The sequence below is a fragment of the Gymnogyps californianus genome, chromosome 1 (assembly GCF_018139145.2).
Source record: "Gymnogyps californianus isolate 813 chromosome 1, ASM1813914v2, whole genome shotgun sequence".
Taxonomy (NCBI): domain Eukaryota; kingdom Metazoa; phylum Chordata; class Aves; order Accipitriformes; family Cathartidae; genus Gymnogyps; species Gymnogyps californianus.
Window position 1 is genome coordinate 121,704,353 of NC_059471.1, and position 15,446 is coordinate 121,719,798.

Below are 15,446 nucleotides of genomic sequence, written 5' to 3' on the forward strand. Positions count from 1 at the left end.
CCCTTGTCATCTTTCTGAGCTCCAGAAAAGGAAAAAATAATTTCCTTTGGCTTTACTTCATTTCTGGGCACACAGAGTTTTTTGTTATTTTAGCTCTTAAAACTAAGATCTTGTTAAGTGTTGTTCTTGAATGGAACAAGAAGCCAGCTTCAGTGAGGTTTACTCTGCAGTAAGACAAGAACTGCAATGTATACACACATTTTATCTCTCATCACTTGTATATTATGTTGCCTTCAACAACAGCAACAAAAGATTGTCTTTTAGAAATGCTTTTGTGGCTCATTTTTCTTCCTGTTCCAGACTTGGATGAACTGTAGGGAATATGTTTTATGAACTACCTTCCCCTTGGATTTGTTGAGGTAATTATTTCCCCGTAGTTCTTGATACACCAGTACTGAGAGATTACATAACTCCACTAATGTTTTCTGTTCTAAAGTAACTTTAAACTGGAATTGGGGTTTTGGACATGTTCTGACTCTAGATATAACTTCTACACAGCAGCCTGAATGCAGGCTTACCCAGGTAAGGAGGTAAGTTTATTTAAACAACACAGCAATAGTTCATCGTCTCCACGAAAATTACCTTGAAAGAATTTTAAGAGGTAGTTCTTGAAAAACCTTGAGCTGTTGGAAGATAAGCTCATCCCAGTGCCACCTTTTTGGTGCTAGCAGTAGCAAAAAATGGGAGAAAGTTACACGATTATTTTTGGCGTTTGATCCTCCAACATTAAAAGTCTCATTAAGACTCTTAAAAGTACAATATAACCAAAAGTCTGTGTTGTTTTTCCTAACTATACTGTTTAAACAGATGCATCTGCAGTGATTGTTAGATGCTATAATGACTACTGGAGTATACCTGTCCTAGACTTACACAGATTTTGTGGTGCTACTTCATCTCTCTTCTGTTTTGAGCTCCATTCTTCTTCCCTTCCAAACAGTTTTGCTTCTTCCACCATATTTCCTCTTGTTCACTCATTCTTCACTGTTCCATTGAACTGATACTTGAATGCTAAGCTTACTGTTAATAAAAACAACTTCACACTGCTTCCCTCTGCTTCAAAATTTTTGTGAAGAACACTGGAAAAACAGGCTAGGTTACTGAGACAGTATAAACCTAGACCTAGCATCTCCTTTTCTTATTTTGTTGTAATTACTTGAAACTTTCTTTATACATAAAGAACTTAACTAATAAATGATAGTTTATGTAGGTCCTTCTGTAATGGCTTGAAGATGGAGCAGTATTGAAAATGCTCTTTCATGTAAGAATTCAGTACTCATTTGAAAACTATCTCAAAAAGCTACTAAAAAAATATATAGGTCATTCAGTTGCTTATTGAAGCAGAGAGAGGGTAAAGAGCTGGAGGAATAAAGCTAGATCTGGACTGTGGCAGCATTAGAAGTGCCTTGGAAACAGAGGATAGGCCGTTAAAGATGATCCTGAAGTGGAGTCTGTGAGAGCAGCAGTGAATAATTTAATGGAAGCAGTGATTAAGTGTGGAGAGGGTATATATTGAAGGAGAATATTTACACAAGTGCCCTGCTCTTTTAGCAAGCTATGTTGCAAGGGAAAGCAGCTGCTGAAAATTGGCGTAAATAAATAGCTGGACTAAACAATGAAGACTAAGAATACAGAGGAAACTCGATGTACCTAAATCCCATGAAGTGGACTTACTGTTACATGTGTACTCCATGAGAGAAGTGTGTACTTCATTTCTGTTAAATTAATGATCAGGCTGAAATGGCAGGTTGAATTTAGGTAACTCATAGAAGTTCTTTGACTCTGGAATTTTTAGAGAAAAGGCATAATCAAGAGTGCAAACGCTGTCAGAAAATTGGGAAATAGCAACTTTTGTACGAAGTGTACACAAGTTGTATTAAATGAAAATACACCATCCCTTGTTTCATGTGTATGTTGGCAAATAGTAACAAATAGATTCTTGGGCCTGTGCTTATTTGCTTGAGAGACTGAGAAAGCTTTCTTTTAATCATCTCAGAGGGCTGAGTGTTGCATCTGATTGGGGCCAGCTAAACTGAAATATTTTATATAAATATTTACATATTAATGCTATTAAAACAATTTTGATATGAGTCTGAGCAAGAGTATGTTGATATGTATTTTATTACTTATTTTGTTCCTACTGTGGAACAAAGTATAATTCCTTCCAATCTAATCAAATTAAGTTAGTACTTCATGCACTGATATCTTGGTGTTTAGCTTTGGATCTTTAGCTTTGGATTTGCCTTCCTCCTTGCCCCCCTTAGGACCTTAGTCAGGGTTGTTGTTTAATACAGTTCTCCACTGAAGTGGTTTTTATTGATTCTTCAACAGTATTTATTTTTGCTTATCCGATGGTAGTTGGTCTATGACCATGGTAACGCAGTCACTTTAATTCCAAGCCTGCCTTGTTTCTGGGGTGTAACAGCCAAACATATGACTTGATTTCTGCACACAAAAGCAAGTGCTAGCACAAGACAGGCAGTGACACTGGGCAGCTTTGGCTGCAGGGGTTGGCCCCTTCCTTTTGGTCTAGCATAGAAGTTAAGGCATATTAAAGAGGCTCATTAACTATGAGCTAAACTAAACATAAACCAGGCTGCCAAAGAACTGTTTCTTTTACATTTATTTTTTTTCCTTCATAAATCTGTCTCATCTCTGGACGTGTCCGTCCACTTCTGCTTTTAGAAGAGGTGTAGGCTCTTTGTGCTATGGGCTTTTTGTTTTGTTTCTTGTAACTGCTTTCAGGACAATCTCCTGCAGGACCTGAAACACTTGCAAGGCTCTGTATGTGCTTGAGAGTTTCAAGCTCCTTGACACTGTGCTCTGCGTGGATTTTAAAGGCCCTAATATCCTTTTTTTGAGAAGGCAGAACTGTCCAACACCTAGAGGTAGGCATATTACATCAACATGCCTTACTGTTTCCTGCTACTACTACTTAATGATTCCCAGAATATAAAAATAAATCCCCACGCTATAAAAGCTTACCATCTGATGAGTTTAAAGTCTTAAGATGAATGTGCACACAGTACGTGAATTATTTGGGGAAATAAAAAGCTCTTTCTACTTTTGTAAAATAGTTGGTAACAATGGCAATGTGAAACCCAATAGGAATTTAAACATCGTATAGAATATTAGAAGGAAAAAATCCTCCCTAGGAGATTTATTGTTATTTGCTAGTATCTTTGTGGACTCTTGAATATGGCTGGATACAACATTACATTAGTAGAGGAGTTGAGATTTGAGATGTATTCTGGCATTGCTTACAGAAGGAAACTAAAGATATGTAAGGGTATTGTTAAATCTTGCGAGATGTACAATTACTACTTTAAACAAGCTGTTAAATTATTCTCCAATTAGCTTTAGATATATTGTGTTATTACCATAGACCAGTCACAGTGGGAAAGTACACAATGTTGAACAGCAGATCAGTTTTTAATTGGGAAAACAACTAAATCATTAAGTGTGCAAGTATGAAACACAATTTCCTTCCAAAAGTATTGTTAAAACCTATATAGAAGAATAGTTATACTCTGCTAGAGCTCCACAGGCAACAGAGTGGGTCTTTTGGGACTGTTTGAAAGTTGATGGTTGTTTTAAAGAAAGGATTAATTTTTACTGGAATCGATACCATGTGAACGCTGAGATACCAGCTTCTACAACTCCCTTTCAAAACGTCTTCAGAAGGGCAGGTCCTTCAAAGTGGCAGTCTGGATCTATACTTATTTCTTGCTTAGTCCGTAAATACACTTGGAAGACACTCTGGAACACTTAACTTACCCATTTTATACCATTGTTTGGTACGTCAGTTTGCCAGGATATCGTCTCTAATCATTCACTGCTCCTCCAGAACGAACAAGCAGATTTCACTTTATAATTACATATTTGGTTCGTGAAGCCACTTCAGATGTTCTCTCCTTTTGTAGTATGAATCAAACCCATTAATCTGATGGGATCATCATGAATGGCTTCTACGCTTGCTGTGTTTTCAGCAGCCAGCTGCTCACTATTGAGGTAAATGCTAACTTTGGAAGCCGTCACGGTGGGGTTAGATGATCTTTCTTCTTCATCCTCGTCTAATGAAGGGTCTTTCTTTCTCCTTGGTTTTCTGCGTTTTCCCTTGACACTGTGATCAAGTGAGGCATAACACATCTGATTGGCAGACTCCACCTACAAGGAAATTCACTTTATATTTAACATTCAGTAGTTATGCTTGCTTTAAAATTATGTCTAAGACTTTAAGTATGTCTACACTGTAATCACAATAGTGGCTGAAGTTTACCCAAACTAGCTGTAAATGAACTCAATAAAAGTACAAATTATTAAGCTGTGGCAGCACAGAAAACAGACCAACATAACCTAATGGTAAATGACTCATGTTCTTAGGATAGTGGCAGTAAGGACAAATTCATCAAGGTATTATTGGAAAGATTCCCTGTGGGAATGAGGGTAGCTTATACAATCAGTCCAAGTTCTTTGGGGTACAAGACATAATTTGATCTGGTTTTCTTCCCACTTTTTTTTTTTTTAAATTAGAATCCAGTTATTAGCAACAACATTTTTCACAGGCTTTGTCTGTGCAGAAGACCAAAGATGGGTGATTGTCCTCTGCATATATGATCTCATTTCCAGTGTAAAATGTATGCTTTGTGTGTCTTTCCCCTGCTTCTCTCTATGTTTTTCAAGCCAAATTGTCAAGCACTTTTGACATTGGAATTTTCATAGATTATTCTGTTTCCATGAAGTTAATGAAAACAAATGTCTAGATAAAAAAAGGATATTTCTACCCCCTGGAAGTATCCTGAGAGAGAAGCTGGAAATCGGTCCTTATGAAACACCTGGAAATCAACTCAGGAAATTGATGTTAGAAATGCTTCAATTACAGACAAATTTCAGTTGAAGCTTGCATGCTTTTAGGCATCCAGGTATCTCAACAAAATACAAATCAATAGGAAAGCAGTCATCTTTCATTTGTTAAGGCATATAGATTTTTGTGCTGGGCAGGAGAGAGCCAGTCAAACTCATGATTATCATGTGATGCAGCTTGTGTTTTCACTTGGTTGATGTTCAAAATTAATTCTTTACATAAGCTATGGCAGTAGACGCAGGCTTAGTTCAGCATGATCTGCATGCCTGTGACTGAGCTTTATCATGCTATATGGATGGAAATGAGCTGACTGTAATTCTCCTGCTCCCTCATTAATGACCCAGATTGAACAAAGGGTCAAGTCTGTCTTAAATTCCCTGATGAACTGAGACTCTAACGCATGGTAATTTTTGTGATGAGCAGTGTGAAGATCTTGTGTTTATCCCATGACAATGTATAACAAAAAACTCTGAGACAGACCACATTACCCTCATTCAGAAATCCAGAATTAAAATTAAAGATACCTGTAGTTGGTTAACTGGCCTTTGAGGCTGGGACTTCATCTGCTCGTAACAACATTCCTCTATAATTTATCAAAGTAGAAAAATGTTTTAGTTATTAAGACACACTACTGAGTCTTAAAAGATCAGATCAACAGATCCTCCCCGTTACAGAACTAACTCCCCCCAGTTTACTTTGGTAGAAGTTTGTTTTGTTTTGAAATCATACACAGATCTCTCCTTCTATTTATGGAGGGGCAAATAGCTAAGAAATTCAGACATGCATACTGTGAAAATGAAAAGCATTTTCTGTTCGTATGGATGGGAAGTTTCTCATTATTCATTAAGTGGGCATCATTTTAGACTGCTAGGAGGACATCACACAATTAGGGGGTAACCACATACTGATGTATTTTTCAGCACAGGCAATCTTTTCTTTGGCTGAGAAAAAGGCTGTGCTTTGCAGCAGCTGGTGATTAAATTCTAACCCTGACTACTTTTCAGTTTTCTTTGAACTTGATGCAAGTTATTTTCTCATGCCACATCTCGTTTTAGCCATCAGTAAAACAGGTTACTTCCTTCCAGTTTTCAGACTTTTGTAGGGTCAATGCACTTGAGTGTTGGCTTAGTTAATTTTATGCAAACCCTGTATGAAAAAGTTGGGTTTGGTTTTTTTCCTCGCAGTTCAAGTACTTTAGTTTAGTTTTGCTTAACCCCAAATAAGGCTAGCAAAAAAGTTGTGTTCATGTTATTTAAATATTGCTTTAACACCATAAGGGCTTCGAAAGACATACCCTCAGCATATCTAGCTCTAGCTGCAGTTATATGATGTTACTGCCTGTAATGTGGTATCCTCTCTGCCAAGGATTATTAACTTCAGCCCAGCAAAGCAGAGAAAAGCTATGTCTGCCCATCATTCAGCCACTGGGCTTGTTTCAGCATATTTGTCAACGTCACTGACGATCTGTGGATAGTCACAGCAGAGAACTGGTATGTGTTTGTTTCTGCCAGCTTCTGTGGGAGTATGGACTTTGGGCAGTGAGTAATATGTGTCTTAGATTGCTTTAACATGCATGGATCGAGCTGTTATTTAAACTGGTGCAGCTTTACATGTGGAAAAGCTCTTGGTTTTGGGATATTTGGCTGAACAGGACCATTTGGACTGTAGATAATCAAATTCAGCATGAGATCTGGTCTTACAAATAGTAGTGCAGTATGATGGTTTGCAGTTCTATCCCAAGTAGGTATTAATACAGCAAATGAAAAGGGGTAGATTCTCAAGTTTGCTATTTGAGAAACACAGAAAGTGTTGGTCAGTCAGCTTTTAACCATACATTTATTATAGCCTCTGCATAGACACATGTTCTTAAAGTCAAGCTTACCTAAAATATCTTGACTGAGATTGCCATAAACTGGGTCATCTTCTGTGTAATAGTCATCATAGCTAGAAGGGGAATGGAAAAATACTTTTCACAGAATATGCTTTATTTAGGACCCCACTATTCTACTCTAAACATTTCACACACACATAGCAATAGCAGATTGTATGTGATCTAAAAAACAAGACCAAAAATATCAGGGAGCGGGGGGGGACAACAGACGACAGAAATGGCAATGTCCGTATTCTGAAGAGAGATTTGTTATCTAGCCAAGAATTGAACTCTTCTTTCTTGTAACTTAGTTAAGTATAAAGCTAATCTCAAGACTACTAAGCTCCTGTTTGATGTAGTTCTAGAACTATTAATGATCACGGAAAGGAACCCAGTTCATGTCCTCTGAGACCACTTTGCAATACAAACTAAAGCATCAAATGGGTTTTTTGGGGCAATGTTCTTAAAAAGTCCATTCTTGATTCAACTAAAACATGTCAACACAACTAGAGAAGACCAAAGCAAAGTTCAGCTTTGCATTTTTAACGGTATTCTGTGTTTCATTACCTGGTGTTGCTTGAAAATGTTTTTAAGCATGTTTGTAAAATGGGAATTGTTAGTGGGAAACACTGTAACCTTGTTCTTATTGCATCCCTATGCTGTGCCTCATCAAGGGAATGAAGTAATGCAATCTAACACCACTTTTTCAGTGGTATTTTTCAACTGAACAGGCAGTAACAGACAGAGACTTCCCAACTTCAAGTAAATTTTAGTTGAGGATTGGTTTTGGGGAACAGGTGCAGGCTTTTGTATTATTGTTTCAAGGGCCTTTTATATTTGGGTTCAGATGAGACCCTTTCCCTCTCTGTTTTCTGAAGTTTGGGAGGTTTTTTTATATGGAATAAGAGAAACCGAGTTGTAACACATCATGAGATATCCAGCAGCTGTAAACAGACTCCATTTTATTGCTTTTGAATGTCACAGTAAAAGAAGGGTATGAAATGTAAATAGATGTAAATTATTGCTCCACAAGTATTAAATATCAGACTATAATTTATCATTGTTTTCTGAGAGTTCTTTTAAATTATTAAAGGTTTATTGAGTTTGAGTGATAGTAAATAGTGTTTCAGCTCAAAGTCTTGCGCTTCCTTCAGTATATAAAATTATCGTATTAGCATGCAATTATTTGATTGTTGATAAAATGACTGGAGTACATCTTTCCCACATGAATTTTTTTTCCTGTTTTCTTTGGAAAACTTTTTTTCCACAGCCTTCCTGCTCTCCGACATTTCCAGGCAGGCTGCATGAGATGATACTGGATCATCTATGCCATCCCTCCAAAGTCATCTGTCATTATTGCTTATTTCACCCTTGCCAGAAAGAAACTTTTTTCTCCAACTTACCTTGGACTGTTGTCTTCATAGTCTTTATACATTTTAGCTGGAAAATTTGTTAAAAAAATAAGAGAAAATGAAACGTGCTATTTTAGAACACTTCAGATAATTGTTTCAACTGACATGCTTTTGATTTCACTGTAGAGAGTAAAATTGAAAGCTCTTGGCTCTCAGGACCTTCAGTTGTCCCCCTGCTTTTCTCAAATTCTTTTGACTAATACAAGAAATGTTTGTGTTATGACCCTGTGCTGTGGCTGCAAAGTCTACGTTAGTTTACAAGACCCCAAAAATGTATTGTGACACATGCGATTAATGCCTTATTTCCTCCTCCTTCCGCTTCTACCTCATCTTTTTCTCTGCCTAGGGATGTGCATCATGTGTTTATATTACACGGTGAAGGGTTTGTTTATTTTACTAGTTCTGTTGCTTGTATCTCTGAAAGAGAGATATCCTGTGATCCACACAGATGAAGAAACTGAAGCAGAGAGGCAATGGCTACAAAGAGATTTATTGCTAGAGCTTGATTAATCAAGCTAGAGCTTCATTAGTAAATCAGGAATGCCTGACTTTCTATCCCCTGCTGCAGGACTCCAGAATTTACCACAGTAAGCTCCGATTCCATGAGCAATGCAGCATCAGCCAAACTGACCGAAACCTTGCTCAAGGTTAGTTTTGTAAATGACTGTGATTTTTCATCATAGAAATATCTGCCTAGTAGCACTAAAAGACAAAATAAACCAAAAAAGCCTTCGCCTATCCCACAATACTCCAGCAGCTCTTTTAATATCCTGTAATAATCTAATTCTCTTATACTTGGTGAGTTCAGTTTATAAGCATAGGCCTTCTGCTTATGTAGATTATGTATGTATGTGTGTTTAACGTGGTTGGATCCACCACTGCTTGCCTGCCCACCCATATGTGTATAGCACAGGTGCAGTTTTCCCTGTGTAAAGGCAGTTTTTCCCTGAATGGGAGTGGTGAGGATTGTACAACTTAATAACTATAGAACTGTATGCATAAGAGAGGTTGCACTGGCATAATCAATTCTGTTAAAAAAGTCATAGTTAATTTTAACCAAAACCAGAGTATGACTGTAGTCACCCTCTAACATAAACTAAACAAGTCAGTTCCTTATTGTGAGTGACACATTAGTTTAAGAGCTACATTATGATCCCATGATGAAAAGCAATTAGAACTTTTTTTTTAAATAAACTGATTAAGCATAAAATGTGTATGAAATCTGAAATTCAAATAAGCATTCAGGAATTTTGGGAGGAGAAAATTTTCTCAAATGTATTTTGTATCAGTGCAGCTACCTAAAATAATTTTTAAATTAAAGTAAAAATAATAACCAGTTACATGAAAAGTACACTTAAAAGGAAATCACAGATGTTAAAAATATACTTTAAAAATAAAAATTTAGCCAGAACTAAATTCTTCACCTCGTGCATGTTCTGTTGGTTTGTCTTCAGAGAATGGATTTGGGTAGCTGTTTTTAGCAGCGGATTGGGCAGCTAGCAATCATTCTGTAATCATACCTGACTCTCCTAAAAATTTTTAAAAGTTACATCCTCTCTACTAGAATAATTCCTGCCAAAAGATAACTTTAAGATTCAAAAGAATCAATTTGTTGTCTTGAAATCTCCCAGCAGTGATGGCTTTCTCTACAGACACTTTAAACACTCAAACTCCATTCCTTACAGAGAGACATTACTTACCTTGCTTCTTTTTCATATAGTGTGAAATGTTCAGTATCAACGAAACAACCAGAGCCAAACTCAGAAAGGCCAAAACTCCCCAGACAGAAAAATGGCAGTCCATTTCTGTAACTGAAAGAAAATAATTTTATGGTTTGTGTTGTCTAACAGTTCTACTGTTCTCCTGGTTTCGGCTAGGATAGAGTTAATTTTCTTCCTAGTAGCTGGTATAGTGCAGTGTTTTGGATTTAGTAGGAAAATAATGTTGATAACACACTGATGTTTTTAGTTGTAGCTAAGTAGTGTTTATACTAATTCAAGGATTTTTCAGCTTCTCGTGCCCAGCCAGCAAGAAGGCTGGAGGGGCACAAGAAGCTGGGAGGGGACACAGCCAGGACAGCTGACCCAAACTGGCCAAAGTGATATTCCATACCATATGATGTCATGCCCAGTATAGAAACTGGGGGGAGTTGGCCGGGAGGGGCGGATCGCTGCTCGGGAACTAACTGGGCATCGGTCAGCGAGTGGTGAGCAATTGCATTGTGCATCACTTGTTTTGTATAGTCTAATTCTTTTAGTATTATTATTGTCATTTTATTATTATTAATATCATAATTATTATTCATTCCTTTCTGTCCTATTAAACTGTCTTTATCTCAGCCCACGAGGGTTTTTTTTTCTGATTCTCTCCCCCGTCCCACTGAGGGCAGGGGGAGTGAGCAAGCAGCTGTGTGGTGCTGAGTTGCCGGCTGGGGTTAAACCACGACAAGTGTATTCTTTGTGGTTGGTTGATTTTTGCTTTCTGTAATTGAAGCTGCTATTTTCTTGTTTACTCTGTGACAGCCATTGCTATACAAGCTTAATAATTAATATCAAAACCAGATGCTAAATAATAAGAAAGCAACATCAATAAACTGTTAGCAGAACTACTGTTTCATAGGAATTCGATGCATTCGTAGGAATGCGAAACCCTTCCTTGACAGAGGGAATGCTGAGCCAAATACACGAGTGAAAGGAGCTTGAAGCTAGATTTTTCACTTTCCCCAGAAGCATGTTTCATGTTCTTCTAGATTTGGAGTGTTTGAAAAAAAGCCTGGTACCAAAAATTAATGAACTCCACTAATACTGCACAAAGAAGTCTAGCTAGAGCAGAGAAGTCAAGGGGAGAGGCTGGATGATACTGTCAGAGTGAGATTCGAGCAGGTCCTTAATACACTTATTTGCTTTTGATGTAGCTGGATTCCTTCAGGAGGCTGACATTTTATTTGCTTCTTAAAGGAAAACTGAGGTAAAGGAGTGCAGGAATACACATTTCCATGTTGCCGGCCGGCCGGGGGTGGCGGGGAGCAATGCATTTGCTCCTGCTGAGAAGACAGAGCTTTGTTCCTTGCCTGACCGGCTCCAGCTCCCCTTAGGAACTGCCCCTTACGAGTTTTGTTCCCTAATTATGCTGGTGTTGCAAAAGCTCTTTTAGTTTTGTTTTATTCCAAGCCACAGATGTTTTTATGATGATGGAACAAGATAAGATAATCCTTGGTAGTAAAAAATCACAAATCACATGGGCTTCCACAATGCAGGTTTCCTTCCTAATCAGAACTCTCTTAAAAGGAACAAAACAGAGCAAATAAGCTGTAACTTTCTGACAGACTTGTAACTGGTTTTTGCACATGGTACTTCCAGTGGCCATTTATCCTTCCTTTTAAACTAAACATCCAATTTTCATTCCTTTCTTTTCTCCTACTTGAGTTCTCCCAAAGGTGTTTGAGGGTTCTCCATCACTGCAATACTACTTTTCATGTTGAGAAGCACTTTTTTGCAATGAGATACAGACATTCATGAGGAGAGACAACACCCCCATGAAGCAGCTGTTATTCCAGTTTTTCAGAGAAGGAATTAAAAGAAAGGGAGATCCTACCTTGAGAAGATGTTATCAGGCTATGTCAAGAACCACCAGTGTTTGGAACCTGGTTACTCTACAATTAGTCACTCAACATTTGCATCTTATGCAACCTGTCCAAAACTACAAGAAGTCTATGTCAAAGGCAAGAACTTTTAAGTCTCAATGTGGTGCCTAAATAATAGGAGTCATCCTTCCTTCTCCTGTCCTTTTATCTTTTCTGAAGTGATTGTTTTCCATTTTTCTTATGTTCATTTCGTATTTCTTTTCCTATGAACTCTTTTTCTTTTCCCAGGGAGCAAAAGCAGTATTGTGGCCTAAGAGAAGGGAACAACGTTGTGATTCATTAGAATAAAAAGAGTGAGCTGGTACCTGAAGTACAGTTCTGACCTAAATACAGTTCTGACCTTTTCAGTTTCAAGTTTAACTTAACTTCTACAGTATTTGAGCAATCCCACTGGTCTAGGACTGTAAAAATATTCTAGCAAAACAAAAGGCATGAAACTTAGTTTTCTAATAAAACGTACCAATGTTTTAAACCTCACAATCTGTAGTTCTTTCTTAAACATAATTTAGAAAACTGCATGGGTGTGGGGAGATTAAGAAAACAATATTTAAGTTTATTCCTAGCTGAACACTACTTAGTTTATTTTAAAATTTATTTTCCACAACTCTGGCTTAAACATGTGCTTGTATTTCAGTAGAATGTATACAAACGTATGTGTGACTTCAGTATCTTATTTTTAAATTTTTTTTGTCTTTGCCATACGAGCTATTTGTTTGTCAGACAACACTACTTTTATATTTCAGAAATAGCAGCAGTTTCATTTACCCCATAAAACCATACTGAAGGCCTTGATCAGAGACATACGGGTGCTGCTCTGAGTGCTCTATGCTTTTCTAATGTCAGTTTCAAGTTAATCTTACTTTCCTAGTACAAAATATGAGAGATTTTGATTTTATATCTTAGCTTTACGGATATACAACTCCCCGCTCTTTCCCAGGTGTTCTTGTACCACCCTTATAGTTGTTGCCAATATGCTGGCTATTTACATTTATAACTGCATTATTTAAATATTTACTACTTTGACAACAGCAGCAGTAGCAGGAAAGCTGAATACCTGTGTGATGAACAATTTGTCTCCTCAGATAACTACACTGCTGTCCCTATATGTATAATAGCAGATGCAACCTATGACAGTTAACTGGTTGTGCTAAAGACAAAAAAAGATGAGGTGACTGTGGATGGAGAGTGAGAAATAAACAGAAAGAGAAGTCTATTAGACTAATTATAGTCTGTTCTGAAATAGTGTCTTTTATTCTATTCTTTAATTCTAATTCTCATTCAAGTCATCTACTGTCAAATGTAGCAAAAACAGATTACTATTGTTTACATATTATGTATTTATTCCAAAGAACCCGTAGCACTGTGTTCAGGGGCATTCTCACTCAATTGCTGTCAAACTGAATATTTTAAAAAATTTTGTTATATCTTTGAAAAAAAAGTCCTAAGGAAAAATTAGGCCCCTGGGAATAGTACACTATGATTCTAATAGGATAAGCGCAAATTCCATCAGGGTTTTCTGCGATAGTCTATCTGTGATAGGAAAACCTAAGAGTGATAGTAGTTTGTTCATAAGAAATCATATTGAAGCTGTTCTTAAAGTAATGTGCTCCTCTGTGAAAGAAAAAGAGTTCATCGTATAGCCAAAGGTTTCATGAGAAGGACAACAATTCTCATTTTATTGTTAGAAGAAGTTGGGATGTGTGAGTGGGGGAAGTACTATATTTAATCATTATAAAGATGACAGTATTTTGAATACCTAATACCAGAATCTCTCTAGTATTAATGATACATTCCTGTTCTGCTGTTCTTTCATTTCTATTTGGAAACAGGGTCAAATTTGGAGTTGCATCCAAGTAGAACATCTACCTTAGGTAATTTACTCCATCTGGATGATGTTTTTACTTTTCTGACTTTAGGGATGGGGTTACTCACCTCCTCTTAGTATATTTTACACTGCTATAAACTAAAGGTACTATATTCACACAACAAAATACGTGCAAACAAAAGACTTTCTAAAGACATCGTTAGTTGTGCTTTTTCTCCTTTTTAAATCTATTGACAACTTTCTCCGCCAACAGAGACAAGACATGGGAATAAACAGACTTTTGGTCGCTTGTTCTTGGGTTTTCTCTTTGCAGCGTTCGTTATACTGTAATGGGGGGGTGGGGGGAAGGGAAGAAAACAAAAAAAATAACCAAACAAACAAAAGCCCCCAAAACATTCTAATCATTCCTGGATGAACTTCTGCAATTCAATGTTATTGCAACTCAAGGGAGTGGACATAATCATATACTTACCCTTGTGGAAAGGGGCCAGATTTAACAATTCGGGGCTAGAAAAAGGTGCTCATCCTCCTAACAGCATAAGAATAGGTAACAGAAGTACTAAGTTTCATTCCTTCTTGTTCTAATGTATTTTGTTTAGAGAATCCATCACAAAGGATAACAGGAAGGTATCATACTTCTACCAGTTTTTCCTACTGAAAAGGAACATGAGCTGGGGAATATAGATACCCGTCTAGCTGAACATGCCAGCTATGGTATCAACTCATCATTCACAGAAGCAGATTAATTACTTTGGTCACTACCAGATTTAAGATGATGATCTGGAGCACTAAATGGTTTGTTTCCTGTTGTTTCTGTCTGCAAATTTGTCAAAGATGAGATAAAATTACCTTTTTTCCTCCCCTCTCCGATTAAATGGTGAGATAAATAATATTCTGTACTAATGACCCTTAGAAAAAGAAACCCATTAAGAAACTGATGAATGTTAAATTAGCATTAAAGATGCTTCCACCTGTGTGAGTTTTTAAGACAGGATTAATTCTCTGGAAAGGATTCCTTAAACTGCAATTAATTAGTGCCCAACTAATTGCTTTGTAAGATATCAACTTTGTACTTCAGAAGGGAAGCAGCGCATTGTAAAATAAGAAGCCCTCAGCACAGTAAATATTTTAAGCACAAAACTAATGCCAATGCTTAGTCTTCATTAACAAACTTTAATTAATGAAGGTTTAAGCTGTTGGTGATGACTCATCATCATCATGATTATTATTAATAACTTGACTTCAGAACCCTGAGCAACCTTCTTGGAAGACTGGTAGTCTACCATAGTGTGTTTTTACTGCTCCTTTGTTTGCAAGTTTATAATACTGAAAAGATAAGACTTACCTGTTCTTGTTGTTTCTAGGAATACTCCCCGCCCCTTTATCCAACAGGAAATCAAGTTATGTTGGCAAACCTTGGATGCTCTTTTGTTTTGGACCGGGCAGCATGAATCTAGCTCTAGAGTTACTGTCACCCTTAAAGGTCTCCAGTCTTTTTTTTTCACCTGCTTTCTTACAAACAGGAAATGTGGTTCAGGCTTTTACAACCTCACTAGCAAACTGACGGTCTCCTTCAGTGTTTGCCTCCAAGAGAGGAATAAAATACTTATGTGCGCACTTGCATTTATTATCCACCTGTCTTGCCACAGAAGAGCATGTACAGGACTATTAGTTCCATTTTATGTGATACAAACCTACTTTTGTAATATTCATGAGACCCATACTCTAAGTCTTCCGGGTTTTGATCTTATGTTGAATTCAACAAAAGTATTTAGATACCTCTTAAACTAAATTACAGAAATATTTTACCTTAGGAGTGCTATTTGACTCTTTAT

General features: G+C 37.1%; 1 protein-coding gene across 1 annotated transcript; it reads right to left on the reverse strand.

Moving 5' to 3' along the window:
* Positions 1 to 3,897: 3,897 nt before the first annotated feature.
* On the reverse strand, positions 3,898 to 14,974 carry LOC127029578 (T-cell receptor-associated transmembrane adapter 1). Its single transcript, XM_050915271.1, has 7 exons — positions 14,957 to 14,974; positions 9,844 to 9,954; positions 9,227 to 9,229; positions 8,135 to 8,171; positions 6,744 to 6,805; positions 5,386 to 5,444; positions 3,898 to 4,164 (listed from the first exon to the last, which is right to left on the reverse strand). The coding sequence occupies exons 2-7, from the start codon at positions 9,944 to 9,946 to the stop codon at positions 3,898 to 3,900; spliced, it is 531 nt and encodes a 176-aa protein (XP_050771228.1). The 5' UTR covers positions 9,947 to 9,954; positions 14,957 to 14,974.
* Between the last annotated feature and the right edge of the window lie 472 nt (positions 14,975 to 15,446).

Bases quoted from the DNA above. Each gene is read 5' to 3' on its own strand.
- LOC127029578 (XM_050915271.1), bottom strand. From the start codon at position 9,946: ATGGACTGCCATTTTTCTGTCTGGGGAGTTTTGGCCTTTCTGAGTTTG. The intron at 6,806-8,134 runs GTAAGTTGGAGA...TTCCCCTTCTAG, and splicing joins TATGAAGACAACAGTCCAAG to CTATGATGACTATTACACAG. The intron at 4,165-5,385 runs GTATCTTTAATT...ATTTCCTTGTAG, and splicing joins GGCCAGTTAACCAACTACAG to GTGGAGTCTGCCAATCAGAT.